At 37.7% G+C, this 18,313-nt stretch overlaps 2 protein-coding genes across 2 annotated transcripts in view; one reads left to right on the top strand and one right to left on the bottom strand.

Annotated features, from left to right (window-relative positions):
- Positions 1 to 5,020: 5,020 nt before the first annotated feature.
- On the top strand, positions 5,021 to 11,664 carry tubd1 (tubulin, delta 1). The gene is made up of 8 exons (XM_053507226.1): positions 5,021 to 5,553; positions 6,959 to 7,106; positions 7,859 to 8,075; positions 8,168 to 8,399; positions 10,658 to 10,822; positions 10,913 to 11,041; positions 11,160 to 11,343; positions 11,418 to 11,664. The coding sequence occupies exons 1-8, from the start codon at positions 5,403 to 5,405 to the stop codon at positions 11,518 to 11,520; spliced, it is 1,329 nt and encodes a 442-aa protein (XP_053363201.1). The 5' UTR covers positions 5,021 to 5,402; the 3' UTR covers positions 11,521 to 11,664.
- vmp1 (vacuole membrane protein 1) overlaps positions 11,373 to 18,313 on the bottom strand; it is a 30,787-nt gene continuing 23,846 nt past the window's right edge. The window contains exons 9-12 of the mRNA XM_053507227.1: positions 17,363 to 17,479; positions 16,820 to 16,881; positions 13,957 to 14,059; positions 11,373 to 13,607 (exon numbers count right to left, since the gene is read on the bottom strand). Of these exons, the coding sequence (XP_053363202.1) occupies positions 13,464 to 13,607; positions 13,957 to 14,059; positions 16,820 to 16,881; positions 17,363 to 17,479 (426 nt within the window). The 3' untranslated portion in view covers positions 11,373 to 13,463. The remainder of the gene's footprint in view (positions 13,608 to 13,956; positions 14,060 to 16,819; positions 16,882 to 17,362; positions 17,480 to 18,313) is intronic.

The following is an 18,313-nucleotide window of genomic DNA, read 5'->3' as shown; positions in this document are numbered from 1 at the left end:
ACTGTAAGGTGCTGTTAGAGTAGGAACATCTCATTCACAAAGACTTGTAAGGTAAAATCGACGCATAGTTTAAAGCTGATAATAAACAGAACAAAATGTATTGACCCAGGCCCTGGAGGTGCAGGCGACAGTGCTAACCACTACACCACCTTAATAAAAATAACTAAATTAAATTTACTCACTCATCCATTTACTTATTATCTATACCGCTTTATCCTGTATACAGGGTTGTGGGGGGCCTGGAGCCTATCCCTATGGAGTCAATTATGTGCCAAAATTTAACAAACAAACACAATCTGCTTTGCAAAGAAAAATAAGACTTTCTCACAAATGCAGCGTTTTGCAAACAAACACAATCCGATTTGCAAAGAAAAAAATTCAACTTTCTCACAAATGCACCCTCCGTATTTTCTCACAAAAGTATCCATCCGTATTTTCTCACAAATGCACCCTCCGTATTTTCTCACACATGCGCCCAACCTATTTTCTCACAAATGCAATGGACAACTTCATCTTCCAAAACAGCAGATGGCGCTATCGGTCAATTTACTCTATTCTCCCAAGACCTTAAACAACGTGTTTATATGGTTTACCCTTATGTCCCATAGGAATATGAGTGGGGAACAGTTTTGAGGTGTCCATTATATATCCAGACAGCCAGACATATTAACACTTCACTATCTTTAGGATAGAGCCCTGTAGGGGGATACAGTTATATCAAACCACAGCTGCATTTTAATTGACTATTGAAGGCTGAAAGAACTGCCATCATGTTTGGCTTTTTATATCCATACCAGACTTATGCGACATGATGCATCAAAATCTTTTATAATTAGTGATCATATCTACATTTAAATAATCTTTAACAAAGTTATATGGGGGAAAAGCTATAAATGAACAGTAAACATACTGAATTACAGACAGAATTCTATTACAAACCTGCTTGTAAAAAGATTCATAAATTTCATGCAGTCTAATACAATGATTCTTGCATCTTACTGTATCTACACCTCGCGCTGCAACAGCTGTCTACAATGTATGATTGTACCACAGACACAGATTATTTAAATGTAGATATGATCACTAATTATAGTTAATAATTCAATAGATAATTATAATTATTATATTTATATTATATTTTATTATATTTATTATATATTTATATAATTAAAATGCAACTGTGGTTTGATAGAACTGTATTATCCCCCTACAGGGCTCTATCCTTAAGATAGTGGAGTGTTAATATGTCTGGCTGTCTGGATATATAATGGACACCTCAAAACTGTTCCCCACTCATATTCCTATGGGACATAAGGGTAAACCATATAAACACGTTGTTTGAGGTCTTGGGAGAATAGAGTAAATTGACCGATAGCGCCATCTGCTGTTTTGGAAGAGGAAGTTGCTCCATTGCATTTGTGAGAAAATAGGTTGGGCGCATTTGTGAGAAAATACGGATGGATGCATTTGTGAGAAAATACGGAGGGTGCATTTGTGAGAAAGTTGAATTTTTTTCTTTGCAAATCGGATTGTGTTTGTTTGCAAAACGCTGCATTTGTGAGAAAGTCGTTTTTTTCTTTGCAAAGCAGATTGTGTTTGTTTGTTAAATTTTGGCACATAATTAACTCCATACTATCCCATGAGATGGGATACACCCTGTAAGACAGGGTGCCAATCCATCGCAGGACACACATATACATAAACATTCTTATTCACTCACTATGGGCAATTTGGGAACACCAATTAGCCTATTCTGTACTGTATGTCTTTGACTGTGGGAGGAAACCGGAGTACCTGCAAGAAACCCAAAAAGCACAGGAAGGACATGCAAACATGCCCTAGATTAAATTTACATTAAATATTATATAACAATAATAACTACTCACAATAAGCAATAAGTTAGGGATATTCTGAGAGACTTGGTGGATGTCATACATACGGTGTTTGTTTCACTTTAGACATTTTTGGGATAGGGAGGCAGATGTATTGAGGTAATAGACACACCTCATTTTGTGTTTTCCATGTAATGGTCTCATTGTGTACAGGTGTGTACACAATCCCAAAAGACAACCTTTTTCAATGTGGCATCAATTTTAACATTCTGTGGGTATAAAAAGCTAGTATTGTCATTCTGCTCCGATTTTTCATGAGATGGACTTAAAGATCTAAAATTCATTCCAGATACACAATAACCATTTCTCTCAAACATTGTTCACAAATCAGTCTAAATGTGTGATAGTGAGCACTTTTTTTTTGCTGAGATAATCCATCCCACCTCACAGGTGTGCCACATCAAGATGTTGATCTGACATCATGAGTAGTGCACAGGTGTACCTTATACTGCCCACAATAAAAGGCCACCCTGGAATGTGCAGTTTTTTGCTTTATTGGGGGTCTGGGGACTCAGAACCGGTCAGTATCTGGTGTGACCACCATTTGCCTCATGCAGTGCAACACATCATCTTCGCATAGAGTTTATCAGATTGTCAATTGTGGCCTGTGGAATGTTGGTCCACTCCTCTTCAATGGCTGTGCGAAGTTGTTGGATATTAGTGGGAACTGGTACACGCTGTCGTATACGCCAGTCAAGCACATCCCAAACATGCTCAACGAGTGACATGTCCGGTGAGTATGCTGGCCATGCAAGAACTGGGACATTTTCAGCTTCCAAGAACTGTGTACAGATCCTTGCAACATGGGGCCGTGCATTATCTTGCTGAAACATGAGGTGATGTTCATGGATGTATGGCACAACAATGGGCCTCAGGATCCACAACATTAAAATGTACCTGTGTTCTTCGTCCATAACAGATGCCTGCCCATACCATAACCCCACCACCACCATGGGCCACTCGATCCACAACATTGACATCAGCAAAGCGCTCACCCACACGACGCCACACACGCTGTCTGCCATCTGCCCTGAACAATGTAAACCGAGATTCATCCGTGAAGAGAACACCTCTCCAACGTGCCAGACGCCATTGAATGTGAGCATTTGCCCACTCAAGTCTGTTACGGCGACGAGGTGGAGTCAGGTCAAGACCCCGATGAGGATGACGAGCATGCAGTTGAGCTTCCCTGAGACGTTTCTGACAGTTTGTGCAGAAATTGTTTGGTTATGCAAACCAATTGTTTCAGCAGCTGTTTGAGTGGCTGGTCTCGGACAATCTTGGAGGTGAACCTGCTGGATGTGGAGGTCCTGGGCTTGTGTGGTTACACGTGGTCTGCGGTTGTGAGGCCGGTTGGATGTACTGCCATATTCTCTGAAACGTCTTTGGAGACGGCTTATGGTGGAGAAATGAACATTCAATGCACGAGCAACAGATCTGGTTGACATTCCTGCTGTCAGCATGCCAATTGCACGCTCCCTCAATGCTTGTGGCATTTTGCTGCGAGACAAAACTGCACATTCCAGGGTGGCCTTTTATTGTGGGCAGTATAAGGTACACCTGTGCACTACTTATGATGTCAGATCAACATCTTGATGTGGCACACCTGTGAGGTGGGATGGATTATCTCAGCAAAGCAGAAATGCTCACTATCACACATTTAGACTGATTTGTGAACAATGTTTGAGAGAAATGGTAATATTGTGTATCTGGAATGAATTTTAGATCTTTAAGTCCATCTCATGAAAAATCTGAGCAGAAACAAAGGTGTTGCGTTTATATTTTTGTTGAGTGTATATACACACACACACGTATACTGTATTTATGTATGTCTGTATGTTTATGATAGAGACTATTAGCAAATTGAACTGAATACTTTTAGATCGTAAGTCTATGAATGATGATCCAATCGGAGGAGGCTCAATGCCCACTGCTGTCATTCCATTAAACATTCAATGAGTGGAATGCCAGATTCTTGAAAATCAGGGGATAACTTTATGCCAACTTGTAGAAGAGACACATCTGTCTGTAGAAACTGTACACACAATCATTCACCATCAACACTTGCAAATGACGGGAACTCATCTAGGAGTTATTGACACAACCCCAGTACAATCCAAGTCATTTTCACATTTTTGGCCATTAAAGGAGCTCCTGGGAGAACAAGGTTTCCGACATGTAGCAGGCACTCTGATCATGGCTCCGGTGTACTAAGGAAAACTTCCTACTGGTGAAACTCTGGGATAAGTGCATTAGTGTAGTACTGTATATAGGTATTATATAGAGAAATAAAGGTAGATTTACTTTCATAACTGTGTTCTGTTATTCTGCACAATTAAAAGTCCACTTTGACTTAAATAGTCTGGACTAGGATGTTTAACAAGGACATGATGTAGATGTGATGGTCAGGTGTCCACCACCCTTTGGCCTATTATGAAGTGAATGAACAGACAGAAGGATGCAAGTGCATGTTTTATGGATTTATTTATTCGAATGGAGCAAACAAATTAAAAGAAACACACAGCAAACTATGCTCATACCTGCTAAAACAGCACGTCCCACACGATCGCGCACACTGGGCTATTTATAGGGAACGGTGGGGTTGCAGACAGGTGAGCTGCAATAATATCAAACGCATCTGAGATGGTGACTCGGAGTCACGTGACCAACTCGCTGATGGAGGATCATGGGGGATATGGTCTGCAACTTCCAGAGTTGACAAGTCATCCTAAAAAAGCTTAATATTTGTCAACATTTGCCTTTTTATATATATATATTTATTAATCATTCCGCTTTTTTTTTTTTTTACAATCAATCACTATTAAGTACTATTTTTACCGGTCACTTAGACAGACAGCAGACAGCTTTTGCTTTGAGCGACAAAAGGAAAGTTTTGTACCTGTTGCTAGTAGTGATAGGAATTCCGGATCTTTGCAGTGAATCAGATCATTCGGCTCAGTTCATCAGTAAGAGTCGACTCTTTCGGCACTTTAGTGATTCGTTGCCATTTTGTTTTAACCTCTTAAAGTTTGCGATAATTTGAACCAGCAGGAGAAGGTTTATCCGAAAAAAAAACCAACAATGACCCACGGAATACGACTCGTGTTATTCAGTGTAATATTTTACTCTTCACTTGTAAAATATGTAAAATAATTTATTAGTGGCCAGTACTGAGCGGTTGGCGTACAGAAATAAAGATGTATGATGTAAGGACAAACAGCTCAGAAGTTTCCATGGAAAAAGTTTGATAAACTTAATTTACGGAAGTAACGACATTGCTTGCATTTACCAAAAATAATAAATAAATAAATGAAAGGAAACGACTTTCCTCTCAAAGTTCACATATAGGAGTCGACTGAAAGAGCCGAGTTATTTGCCTGACACGTGACTAGCTGCTAGCTAGCAAGACAAGTGTGCTGTTACTAACCGGCATGGCCAGGTCAGGTCTGACTGCTGCTGTAGTTTGTAGTTAAGCAGTAATTGCAGTAATAGTTTAGTCCAGCGCCTGTCATGTCGGTTGTGACAGTGCAGCTGGGCCAGTGTGGGAATCAGATTGGACCCGAGTTGTTCAGCGCTGTGTATGAAGACTCCTCTGGAGCAAATGCAAAAACATACAAGCAGTGCAGTGATGAGAGATTCTTCAGCGAGAATCCAGACGGAGGTAAGTCTCAGTAATAATGTGAGAAATGAGCATACTTCAAAAGTTACACGTTTTATCATGTAGTTACACTACGATCAGAACTTGACCGTTTGGACACTTGACTGTTTGTGTTTCCCTCGAGGATTTCTCATAATGTTGGAATCACACAGCTGTAGGAAAACCACTTCCTTTCATTGGAATTTAGAGGAGACGACACGTTGGCCTGGCACCTTCAGGGTCCGGGTTCGATTCCGGCCCCTGGTCTGTGTGCAAGGTGTTTGCATGATCTCCCTGTGCTTGATGGGTTTCCTCCAGGTACCCTGAGTCCAGAGACATGCACATTAGGCTAATTGGTATCCCCAAATTGCCCATAGTGTCTGAATGAATGTGTTTATGCCCTTTGATGGATACCCCACCTTGTAATTTGTGACCCCGGGGTTATGCTCCAGGCCCCCTGCGATCCCGTATACAGGGTAAAGCGACATAGAAAATGAGTGAGTGGAACTAAGAAGGCCAAACCTGTTTTGCTGTGACGTTGCTCCTCTGCACAAAGTGAGCTCATGGTTTGTCATGGTTGAAGCCCTGACCATCACTGAACACGTTAAACGCTGACTACACCAGCACCTGATCTAACTAAAGCCTGGTTCTGACTTGATTTTTGCTATGAATTATGAGTTGCAGGTAGTTGTACAGTAAGACAGAGTATGCTCAAAAACCTTAGGTCTGCTGTACATTTCTGAAGTCATTGGCCAATCACAGGGCTATTGAAAACCACAGAGATCTACAACAAAGCTAGGAATTGCAACAGAAGCAAAAGAAGAATTATATCGCTGGTAAATGAACATTAGTATTTTTTTCTGTAATTTGTGTTAATAAGATAAGATAATTTATGCATGTTCTTAGCATCATCTGCGAGCATCATACACAAATTAACTGTAAGAGAAATTAATGATTTTAAGTGAACATTTCATGTAATATGTAGTAAGCTACATGTAGGCTACATATCTCTCCATAGGCATCTCAGGTCACTCGGAGCACACATTAAACAATTTTAAATAATCTGGAGTCTGTGGTCTTCCAATACCAAATAATCAGATTTTACCTGCCTTTATATAATGTCACCGTATTTTGTCTTCTTGCCTCTTTGCTACAAAGTAGCCGATGACAAAGCATATTAGAGGCAAGGCAAGCCATGATGTTAAAACCCCAGCAATTCATAGCAAAACTCATAAAAGCGGGAGCTCAGGGCTCTTGTAAAAGATTGGGTACAAATTCCTCACTGCCACACAGCAAAATCTAGTGGAAAGCCTTGCCAGAAGAGTGAAGGTTACTGTATTAGTTTTACCCTGCATGCATGAGCATTACTGTCAGGTGTCCAAAAACTTTTGGCCATAAAAAAACTCTAAATGTGCTGCTTCTTTATTAGCGCTGGTGGCACGTGCAGTTCTTATTGACATGGAGCCCAAAGTAATTTCTCAAGCCATAACAAAGGCATCAAGCTCAGGAAAATGGAGATACGCAGAAAAATCCCACTTCTGCCAGAAACAAGGCTCTGGAAACAACTGGGCAAATGGGTAAGAACATATTGATATCCTTATACTGTGTATTTGTGTATAGTGCTCTTTTATAATAGGGCTGTGCAAAAATATCGATACTTCCAACTATCGCGATAATTTATTTTACGATAGTGTATCGATAGTCAAACCTCAAGTATCGATACTACACTTAAGTTTCTAATAGTTTGGAGGCAAGAGTTTTTTTGGTCTAACAGTTTGGTGACAATGAATACCTCATATTAGAGCATTATGTTCCAGTTTTATGTTTACTTGATGAACTTAAATTTTTTTGCTTAAATTTATTTTGGTTTTATAAACTGTTTATTTAATTTATATGTAACTTTAGTGGCATATACATTTTAGTTGAATGTTTAAGTGTTAAGTGTTTTATAACAATATGGACTTCAATCACACTGTGCCGTTCTAATGAATTGGAATGGATGGAAAATAAATTGGAATTGGAATTTTAATTCGTCTGCCTACTTTATCAAGTTGTCAATATAATGTGACACACGTACTAATACAAACTATTGCAATATATCACAATATGTATTGTATCGCAATATATCGTGATTTATCGTATCGTGACCCATGTATCGTAATACGTATCGTATCGTGAGGCCCTTGCCAATACACAGCCCTATTTTATAACATACTGCACTCTTCTGTTTATGCATTTATACGACTTTGTATATTTGTTCTTTTTAGTGTACCATATATTTTAGCCTTATCATGTTGCATTGTGCTTCATAGTTGTTACTGTTCCGTAGTTTCTGCGTTCACGGCCCTCAGCACAAGGATGCAGTGGAAGATCTGGTGCGGCGGGAGGTGGAACGTTGCGATCGCCTTGCAGGAATATTTGCCATGATGAGCGTGGCAGGGGGTACGGGTTCTGGAGTGGGCACCTATGTCACCCAGTGTCTTCGAGAGCGTTATCCACATTCATTTATTCTTAATCACCTGACATGGCCCTATGGAACGGGAGAGGTAAACTTGATCAAAGTAGTGTTTAATAGGTTTCAGTGAAATGTTTTTTTTAATGTAAATGCTAAATAATTTGGTTTCTATTCCCTCTGTAGGTTATTGTGCAAAACTACAATTCTGTTCTCACTCTGTCTCGTCTCTACACGTTGTCCGATGCACTTGTGGTGCACGAGAACGATACGGTTCACAAAATCTGTAGCCAGCTGATGAACATCAAGCACATCTCTATCTCTGACCTTAACAAGGTGATCGCTCATCAACTGGGCAGCGTGCTGCAGCCAGCATACACCGCAGACTCACCTGCTCACTACAGCAGAAACCCCATAGGTATTATAGTTTTACTGTCATATACAGGTTTACTTTTGGAATACACTTGGACCTCCAGATCCACCATACAGTGCTGTCAAAAAGTATTTGCCCCCTTCTGGGTTTTTTTTTTAACCAGTGTAAATACAAAATATAAAATTGTTAAGAAATTAATTGAATAGAACATGTTTGGCAAAGTGAAGCATGCTAAAAGATCTATAGTGCGACATGGTCTAAAGAAATTCCAGACCAGATGGGAACCAAGGTAATTTACATGTAGGAGTCTGGAAAGGGCTCATACTAAGGCTTTAAGACTCCAGCAAACCATGGTGAGAGCCATTATCCACAAATTCGAAAAAAAAAAAAAAAAATTGAAACAGTGGTGAACCTTCCCAGGAGTAGCTAGCCTACCAAAATCACTCCAAGAGCACAACGAAACTCATCTAGAAGCTTATAAAAGAACCCAGAAGAACATCTAAAGAACTGCAGGCCTCACTTGCATCAGTTATGGTCTGTGTTATAAGAAACACTAAGAACGATACAGTAAGGGTACAATAAGAAAAAGACACTGCTGGCCAAATAGAACGCACAGGCTCGTCTCCCATTTACCAAAAAAATATTTTTGATTATGCCCAGGACTTTTGGGCAAATATTCTGCGGACTAAAGAGACAAAAGTTTAACTTTTTGTGAGGTATTCAGAGTGGGCCAAAATTCCCCTACAGTGATGTGAAAGACTCAGTCAATTGTCGCAAACTTTTGATTGATTGCGTCAGTTGCCACCAAGAGTGGCACAACCGATTATTAGGCTTAGGGGCACATACACCTAGGGCCAAGTACAGTAGGGTTTGACAACTTTATTCCCCTAATAAATGAGTATAAACAGGTTGGGGACAAATACTTTTTCACAACAATGTATGTACACATGTGCTTGTGCACATACTCTTGCTGTCTGGCCAAAAAAAGTTCCATGTGTTTTTGTTTGACTGCTTCTGATTATGTGCAATGTGGTGACCAGTTTGTGTGAAAATGATTCCTGATACTCCCAGAACCACTCAGTCCTGGAATATGGCCATGTCTTTAGGGAAGGAAAACTCCAGAGATGTGATAACCTGGTCAATCAGTACTTCATTTTATTGCCACTTAATGTTACTGAGCCTAGACCTGACCAACTGAAGCAACCCCAGATCATAACACTGCCTGCAGAGATACAGTTGCCAGTATGTATTTATAGGTTCATCGCTTCATGTGGTTCCCTTTCTACTCTGTCCAATCTTTATACTTATTAACAAACCCAAGCCTTTTTTTTCTGATGAGTCTCACTAACAAATGGTTTCCTTATGGCCACACAGCTGTTTAGTTTCAATCCTATGAGTTCTCATCACATTGTGTGTGAAAATGCTTTTACTGTTACTAGTAAACATTGCTGTGATTTCTACTGTTTCAACAGCTCCATAACGGTTGACTCTTTAGCAATTTCAACTTTTTTTATGTTAAATTCCGTTATCATAGTATAGTATATTATATTTTATCTAATAATATTTAGATTAAATTAGTCCAGTTAGCAAACTAATTTCATCAGTGTGTACTTATGCATTTATGCTGTTGAAGGTTTTTCTACCATGCTGCTTCACAGCCTTTGTTAATCGCTAAGGTGTTGCTTTTATTTGCAGCAAAAATTTTTTAGTTTTTATACCCTTTAAGGAGTAGATGGTTCATTTAAGAGAATGTAATTAAAAGGGGATGTAGATTTTTGACTAGAAGTACAAAAAAATGGTACATCTAAAAGAATGTTAAACTGTGCCTAGCAAAACAAAAATATGGGTGTTTTTCATTTTAAAACAAAAAGTGAATGTACGCAGGTCATGGCCCTATCAGCAAATCATGGAAGGTTTCCCCTCATAAATATATAAGCATTCAAACCGTTTCAGTGGAAAACTTTTTTTTTTTTAAGAAACAGGATATATTGTAGAGAAGTCCTGGGTCAGCTGTCCAAACGGCTTTGTTAAAACCTGTTACACAGCTATTCAGACATCTGTTTGGAATGTCCTGTTTCTCACGACTGTACGAGTGCATGTTTTTTTACATCCTCACTATGTCTTCCTTGGAACCGCCTAGTGAAAATGTTTTATGACTGAGGCAAGCAAAAAGAAATAAGTGACGAAATCATCAAAATATAACAAAGACAAACATAGTAAACAAACAAAAAGATAGATTGTAGGGATTGAATCAGAACTGCGTCACAGGTGATTTGTAACTCATGTTTTTCTGCTTGGTCCAGGGGAATTGCTGAGCTCCCTGGTGTGTCATCCTGAGTACAAACTGCTCAACGTGTTGAACATTCCTCACATGTCTCAGACGTCTCTGGCTTACAGTGCCTTCACCTGGCCTGGACTGCTCAAACATTTAAGACAAATGCTTATTGCCAATGCCAGAATGGAGGAAGGTGATTTCTTAAAATTTACACACAGACGCACACATTTACTGGAAAAGCTTTTCTAACCATTAAAATATAAAATGACGCTGTTATTTTAAGGTATCGATTGGAAAGTGTGTGTGCCGTCGAATAGTGCGGAGAGCATGAGGAACTCACAAACAGGTTTTAACAGATCACTCTCAAATCTTCTGATACTGCGGGGTAAAGATGTTTCGTCTGCCGATATAGGCAAGTATATTAGATGTTCAATATCGTCATTTGTTTTTTGTGAACAATGTTACCGAATTTTTGTGCTATTAATTGTGGGAATTGTTTGGTTTAGTGGAATGATGTGTTTAATCGACAGAGCCTTTTAAGGAGCCCGGGATGTACGTGCCGTGGATTCCAACAAATGGCAACTTTTCTACATGGCACTCCCCTGTGCCCTTCAGTGGCTATGAGAAGTTGGCCACTTTAATCAGCAATAGCCAGTCACTTTTAAATCCTCTGGATAATATTGTTAAAAAGGCCTGGAACATGTTTGCCTCAAGGTATGAAGAAACCACACTAACCATTTACAGTGTTTTAATTTTTCTTTATTTATTTATTTTTGTTGTGTTCACAGGGCGTATATTCACCAATACACCAAATTTGGAATTTCAGAAGAAGATTTTCTTGAAAGCTTTACCATTTTGGAACAGATTGTCTCCAGCTACACCCACCTCTGATGCTACTTCTTTATTTTAAATGACAGCTAAATATATTTTTTTAACTCAATAGTGCCTGAAAACTATTTAAAATGGGTGTGTTTGGCCTTGTTCTATTTTCTACAAATTTTGTATAGTATTAAATAAATTTACATTTCAACTTAACTTTTCTAGTTCAAAAAACTTATTTCAACCACACAAATACAGAATATTTAATTGTAACTTCTAAAAAAAAAAAATTTTTGTCACTAAGGATTTAAGGAATATTTCTCTCTCCTGGTCTGTTATGTTAGGCTTGTTCAATGCCAGTGCTCAATAACTACCTTTTTCTCCTACAAATAAAAATGCAAATCATCTTTATTTTAAATATACTCAAAGGCAATTACTCATTTGTTATGACATCTATTCATGCTATACTGACATGAAAAGTGTGAAATGTATCAATCTAAAACACATTTCTCTAAATTTGACTGGTCCGAACACACTTTAGAAATGGGTAGAAGTAGAGTAACTTCTCCTGTATAAGAATTCCTTCCATTTTCATAACTGTTGTTTTGGGAATCCAGGCAAGTTACTGTAAGCAGAAGTGGCCACTAGAAAACTGAAGTTCTTTCATTTCCTCTGGAGGTGACAAACCCAAAATTTCAGTCAGCCTACAGACTGTTGTCGCCTTACGACTTCAGAGCCAACACCAGTCTGATAAGCTATCTGACACGATGGGAGTGTGAGAACATGGTGCTCCTGAAAAAAAGGAACCTCAACGGTGAATTATGCAAAACTGTTCAACTTCCCTTCAATCCTGCTCACAAATACTAACCTGCCCCGTTCCATTTTATCAGTCATTACAAAACCTCCTCTGCTGCTGATTCTTATCAATGTAACTACTTCACAGTAGGTTATATCTCACATTATATAGAAGTTATATATGGAAGAATGTACAATAAAAATCACTAGCACTCCTACAATGCCAACCACTCAGATTTAAAAGGAAATGTTTTTTTTTTTTTTTTTTTTTAGAAATTACACTTACCTGTAAAAGATAGACATGTTCAGGAATAAAAAAAGAAAAAAAAAATCCTGTCTATAGATAGCAGGCAGCATTTGACTTGACCATGACTCTAAGCTAGAACATGATGAAAAGTAACCAAATGTTGCATTACTTGATTTTAATGTCCAACAGAATTAAACCAAGGTCTATGAAAGACCTACAAGTTTTAGCTTTATATCAAATGTATTAAGACAGAAAAAAAAATGAATAATGATAATTATAATCGAGGCAGCTTATAAAGGTAAACGCCTATATGATGTTTCATGAGGCTTTTTAAGTTTTAAGATTTAAATAACATCAGTTTCATTACATATGGCAGAAAGTCGGTTTAGACTTGCATTATAACCTATGTTAAAACACAAATTATTTACACAATGTGCAGGCAATTAAGAAGCCACAAGAGATTTTTTTTATATATATATTGCTGTCCCTGTGTAAGAAAATGAAAATCCAACCAGATCTTGTTTGAGAGAGAGAGAGAGAGAACTGCCCCTGAAAAGAACTCACCGCATCACCATTTTCACAAACGTAATCCTGCCCATTCACACTGTTAACAGAAATTTAATAAATTATTCTACATGATCAGAACTGCATTCAGTTCAATGGAAGCATGACCCTGCAGTGTTGCATAAGGCTTTGCAACGAGTATTACCGTCCACAGTCTCTACTGAATCTCTGTAGAGGTAAAAAACACAAAGTTCTAACATCTGATTTTAATAGTCAAAAGCTACAGACAACTTGAAGGAAGGGGGAGGGTGTGTGTGTGTGTGCGTGAAAGGAATACAACAAAAAAGTACACACACACAAAAAAAAAGCACAAGGTAAATTAGTGCCCGTTCCGGCTTTTTTTTCCTCAGGGGTTAAACACTCCTTAGTTTCCAAAACCGGGAGCCTGAGATGATTAACTGCGAGTCTATCACTTGGTTTTCTCTTCTGAGTGCTTCTTTTGCTGCTCCCGCTTGGCATAGCTTTGTGCCATGGAATTTATGATGGACAAAATGAAATAGCAGACCATGACGAGAACCACTTTCTCAAAGACCCAGGAGAGCCAGTTCTCACCCTGTACACAAGAAGCAAACAGATATTAAACTAATGGGACTGTCGGATAAGGCATCCACTAAGCTGATCGCTATCTATTAATCTCAGTAAAAAAATGTACTTCCTCTTCTAGAAGTAATAAAATTTAAAATATAAAGTAACATTTTAAATTTTCAAAGTCTTCTAAAGAAACCAATTAAAGATCTAAGCATAAAAATGCCTACTAAAGTCTAAAAAGCAGGTTTCCTATTTAAGTAAATCTTAATGCTATATCACTGCTGTGTCAAACTAGAGTCAAAACTTAGGGAGGAAACCTGCATCGGAAAATTTCTTCCTGAACAGGACAAAAGAGAAGCACGTGTGGTTCTTACCGCAGGTGTGCCATCCCCAGCTGGGTGATGAAGCTTAGCTCGCTGTGCTTCCAGATATTCACGGAAAGGCTTCTGTAAGGAAACTCCAACCCCGGGTATGGCCCTGTGAATACAGCCAAACACACATTAGGCTGATTCAGACTTACCACTTTACAGGATCCTGACGAAGATCCATTACACTGCTGTTGAAAGTCCACTGAACTCATCTAACTGTGCACTCCGGGTGAGGTGGCACAGCACACTGAAGAGAGAGCTCTCTGAACACTTGCTTATATTACAGAGGTTCCTGTTAGAACTGGTCTGGAGCTATTAATCAGGAAGTGAGTCGACATTGTGTCATCATGACATGTAGGAAGAACCGCCCAGGTTTGAAGGAGTGACGGTCAGTGACACGTATCTAATACACTACACAGCTTGTACACTCGAGAGAGCAAAAAAAAAAAAAAAAAAAAGGGAGTGAAAGAATTATAGAAAGTCTTAATGACTTGAACTAAATGTAGGATTATTTTACCATTTACTGTAGAACACTTTGTAAATCTGGCATGTGTTTATCAGACATCAACTGTTATGAATCAGCAGTTGTCTTTTAATTAAATAAAGTCTGATCAATCTAGCCAATTTTTTTCTACTCTGATATCTCATATAGGTGAAACACACAGACTATTGTGAATGACAGAACTACACAGGATGTCTCTGAGTCACGGGAAGTGCGACAAAACCTAACGGACATTCTAATTTTGACTCGTTGTGGTTAAGATACAACCTACTTCTTTCTTACGTGCTTTCTTGCTCGTATTCTCCTCCATAAATTGTGCTTGAGTTTCAGAGTCAGACTGTTTCGCATTAACTCATCGGTATAACTGCTCTATAGGAACGTTGTATGCTCGGCAGGTGATGATTCAGACTACAGCTCAGAACATAACCAAAACCATGAGAGAATTGAATGGCATGCAAAAAAAAAAGTTCTACAAGGAAGAAAACCATGAAACATTTAAGTTCAGTGAACTTCCTTTTGCCAAGTTCACAAGTTGGTAAACGCAGACCTGATTACCTCAAATAAATGAGCTCCTCTTTAATCATCATGAGAACCTTCCTCCCATAGGGTAGAGATTAAACAAAACTGTCTTACATAAACAAATGATTCAAAAGTGCTTTATTACCCATTTCCACATTACATACTCAAGTTATATGTAAGATAGGAAAATGGAAGATACTGGCACTAAACACACACATGTCTTGCTTGCATTGTGGCTTGTTGTTTGTAATACTTTGGAAATGTCTCACTGTATTGCAAGTCTGTCTTTTCTGCTTGTAAGTGTGTAACATTCATGCTTCGGATGAACGTTACCAACATTAGTCACAAAACACTCCCACCATCCCTTTAAGTGTACAGTTTTTTTTTTTTATTTCTTTGGTTGGTTCTGGTCAATTTAAAAAAACAAACTGCACTGAGAATGAAGCAAACATGTTTGCTGATCAACACTAAAATAGTCAAAGAAAAGACGAGATCAACATTTAAGTCCCTGGACTTGAACCCTACTGAAACTGGTGATCTGAATTAAAAAGGGAAGTGCACGTGAACAAACCAGTGGGGGAATAAAAAGCATTTAGATGCTTTGGGTTTCTAAGGGACAATCTTTATTAGTTGGTTTATTTAATAGTTTTTAATTAAAGTGCTAAAGAAATATAATACATACAGAAAGTTTTATTTTCTACACAAGAGCTTTTTTAACAATGAAGAAAAAAAGCGAGTACCAGATTGACTCAGTACTTTCCATATATTGGAAAAAGAAGTCAATCACCTTCTTAAAGGCATCCTGATGAATTATTCCTGAACTGAAATTAATGAATAAAGTTAACCAGAGAAAAGGATCTTGCTTTAAAAGTTGGTGTAGTAATACATATGGAATGTCGAAGGGGATTTCGGATACTACCATGTAAGCGTGCAAAAGCAGTACATCTTAGGTTACACATATCTCTTGCCTGTTTGGAAAATTTACATACATACATCATTTTAAATATTCTTGTTTTTTTTTTTTTTAAATATATGTTAATCCTTCTGGTCAATGCTTTACCTTAAAAATATTTCTTGTATGAACTGTAGAAAAAGTTTTTTTTTTGTCCTCTTGCTCTCACACCCACACACCCACACTCTATACTGTTCTGCAACAGGGGGAAAACCAAGACCTTACATAGTTTTTAGATGAGATTCCTTTAATTTTAGGATGGCATAAAATAATCCATTTGGATTTCTGCCTATTATTTTTTTCACATTCAATAATTAGTTAATTCTTTCAATAAGATATAGAAACCTCTTTCTGGAATACATTAATGGTTATATTTGTACTAGAGTCTAGAGCATTTAAACAAAAGAAAAAATTGAGCAGACCTAACCTCACGTGATGTGTTTGATTAAAAGAAATGATTTAAAATTAAAAATTGGAAATTGTGTAGAACAATTTTATGGCTAGGTCAAGTGAAATATTTGCTGGGAAAAAAAGTTTTTTTTTTTTTTTTTTTAATTAAGAGCTGCATGAAGGAGCGTAATAAGATGCCTCTACTAATTATTTTTCTATATTCATTGTTACTTTTTTTATGCTCATTCTGCAGAACTCTGTAAAAGAATTTGTGTGATTATAATATAATATTTTAGACTGTTCTACATTTCAATAGTTTAATTACATTTTGGATCAGAGTTTATCAAAAAAAAAACTAATTTTAAGTGTTTTGTTGTGACACTATTATTGTCGGTGTATTTTTAAAACACATCCCTAATTTTGGGAACTCCATCATGATTCAAACACATGGATTCCCATGATTTCACCGTATTTTCCAAGAGAAAGATGAATGCGTTATTACTCACCCGATCAGAGCGACCATCTGCTCCACTATGTGCTTGCTGAACGTTATGATTACAAAGAGTTTCTATGGAGAGAGACAAGATGTACAGAGCATTTCAGACAGTGAATCAAGAGCATGAGTGATAAGATTTGGGTCAAATTAACATTAGGAGGTAGGGAAATGCTTCAAGCTCTCTTTGTCTTCAGGAGATGCCGAAACATGCTCCCGGAAGGAGCAGTGAGATCACTGCCTGACACAAGCTTTGATGACTCGCACAGCACCTCAAGGGACGGCCATTTTCTCACCCCTCTTCAAGACTTTAATACCCAGTTTCAGTGATTAAGCAGAAATCTGACATCCTGCTTTGATGGCCAGACTCGAGTCATAAAATGGCAGCTCAGGAAATGGATCAGTCCATCCCATGGTCTGTGGTGACCTTTGTGGTTATTAAAGTTTAAATTAATTTGTTTGTTCTAAAAAGCTATGAGCTAGCTACATGGATAGTCATTGCTACATGTGACTTAGCAACATATGAAACACTTTATAAATACTTCATTCAGTGTACCTGAATGTGCATCTTGATAACAGCTTTTCCGATCAGCGTTGCTCCAAAGAAGGTCCAAAATGGGATCAAAAAATGGCCGCATGTTATCCCAGCCAGGTCAAACAGAGGATTTGGGATCTGAAGGTAGACAAACAGAAAAGAAATACACTTATAGACCGAACAAATAAGTTATCAAGGATTAGTAGTGAACCAATATCAGGAACAAATGGTAAAACAGTTAGCATAAAGAAAGAAAAAAGAATGATCTTGTACCACGTAGAAGAAATATTATTAGGTTTGGGGGAAAAAAATATTATATTTTTATGTGATCTAGTCTGTGAAAACCTAGCTAAAGTATTTTTGGAGATTTCCCCCCCCTTTTTTTTAAACATTGAACTATTCTACACATGAATGCATGTAGAAAACTGTGAATCACACAAAAAAGCCTTTAGATGAGTTGTTAGGATTTATACTTTTTTTTTTTTAGTATTTGTTTTTTTTTCCCCCTGCATTTTTTAAGTGTTTCAGTTAAAAAATATTCCAATGCTTAGTACTATATATAAAGAGGAATATTAAATATCTATCAGTCTGCAAGGTTACTGTACCAGAATAAGTACTGAAAAAGAAATAAAAAAGGTATTGGGTCACTAATTTATAATCATAGGATTATAAATGAGGGAATCATTTATTCGCATTTATAAGCAAGAGAGCTTGTTGCATTTGAATAATAGAAGAAGAAAATCTTTATCTTCCACGTTATTTAATAAACCAACTAAAATGTTCCAACAAAAAAAAGACAGTATTTACAGGCAGAAGTTATTTCTTTGGCCTGTTTAAAATAAATACATAGTCTGCTGTTAAACCTTGAAAGAGTAATGGTTTCAGAATTTTGACTAATATGACATTTAAGCAAAATGACATAAATAAAACAAAATGTAAAAATGATAATCAGGATGTTTTACCAAAAAAATA

The sequence above is a fragment of the Clarias gariepinus genome, chromosome 11 (assembly GCF_024256425.1).
Source record: "Clarias gariepinus isolate MV-2021 ecotype Netherlands chromosome 11, CGAR_prim_01v2, whole genome shotgun sequence".
Classification (NCBI taxonomy): domain Eukaryota; kingdom Metazoa; phylum Chordata; class Actinopteri; order Siluriformes; family Clariidae; genus Clarias; species Clarias gariepinus.
Note: the sequence above shows the minus strand (reverse complement) of the source record. Positions and strands in the feature narration are given on the sequence as shown.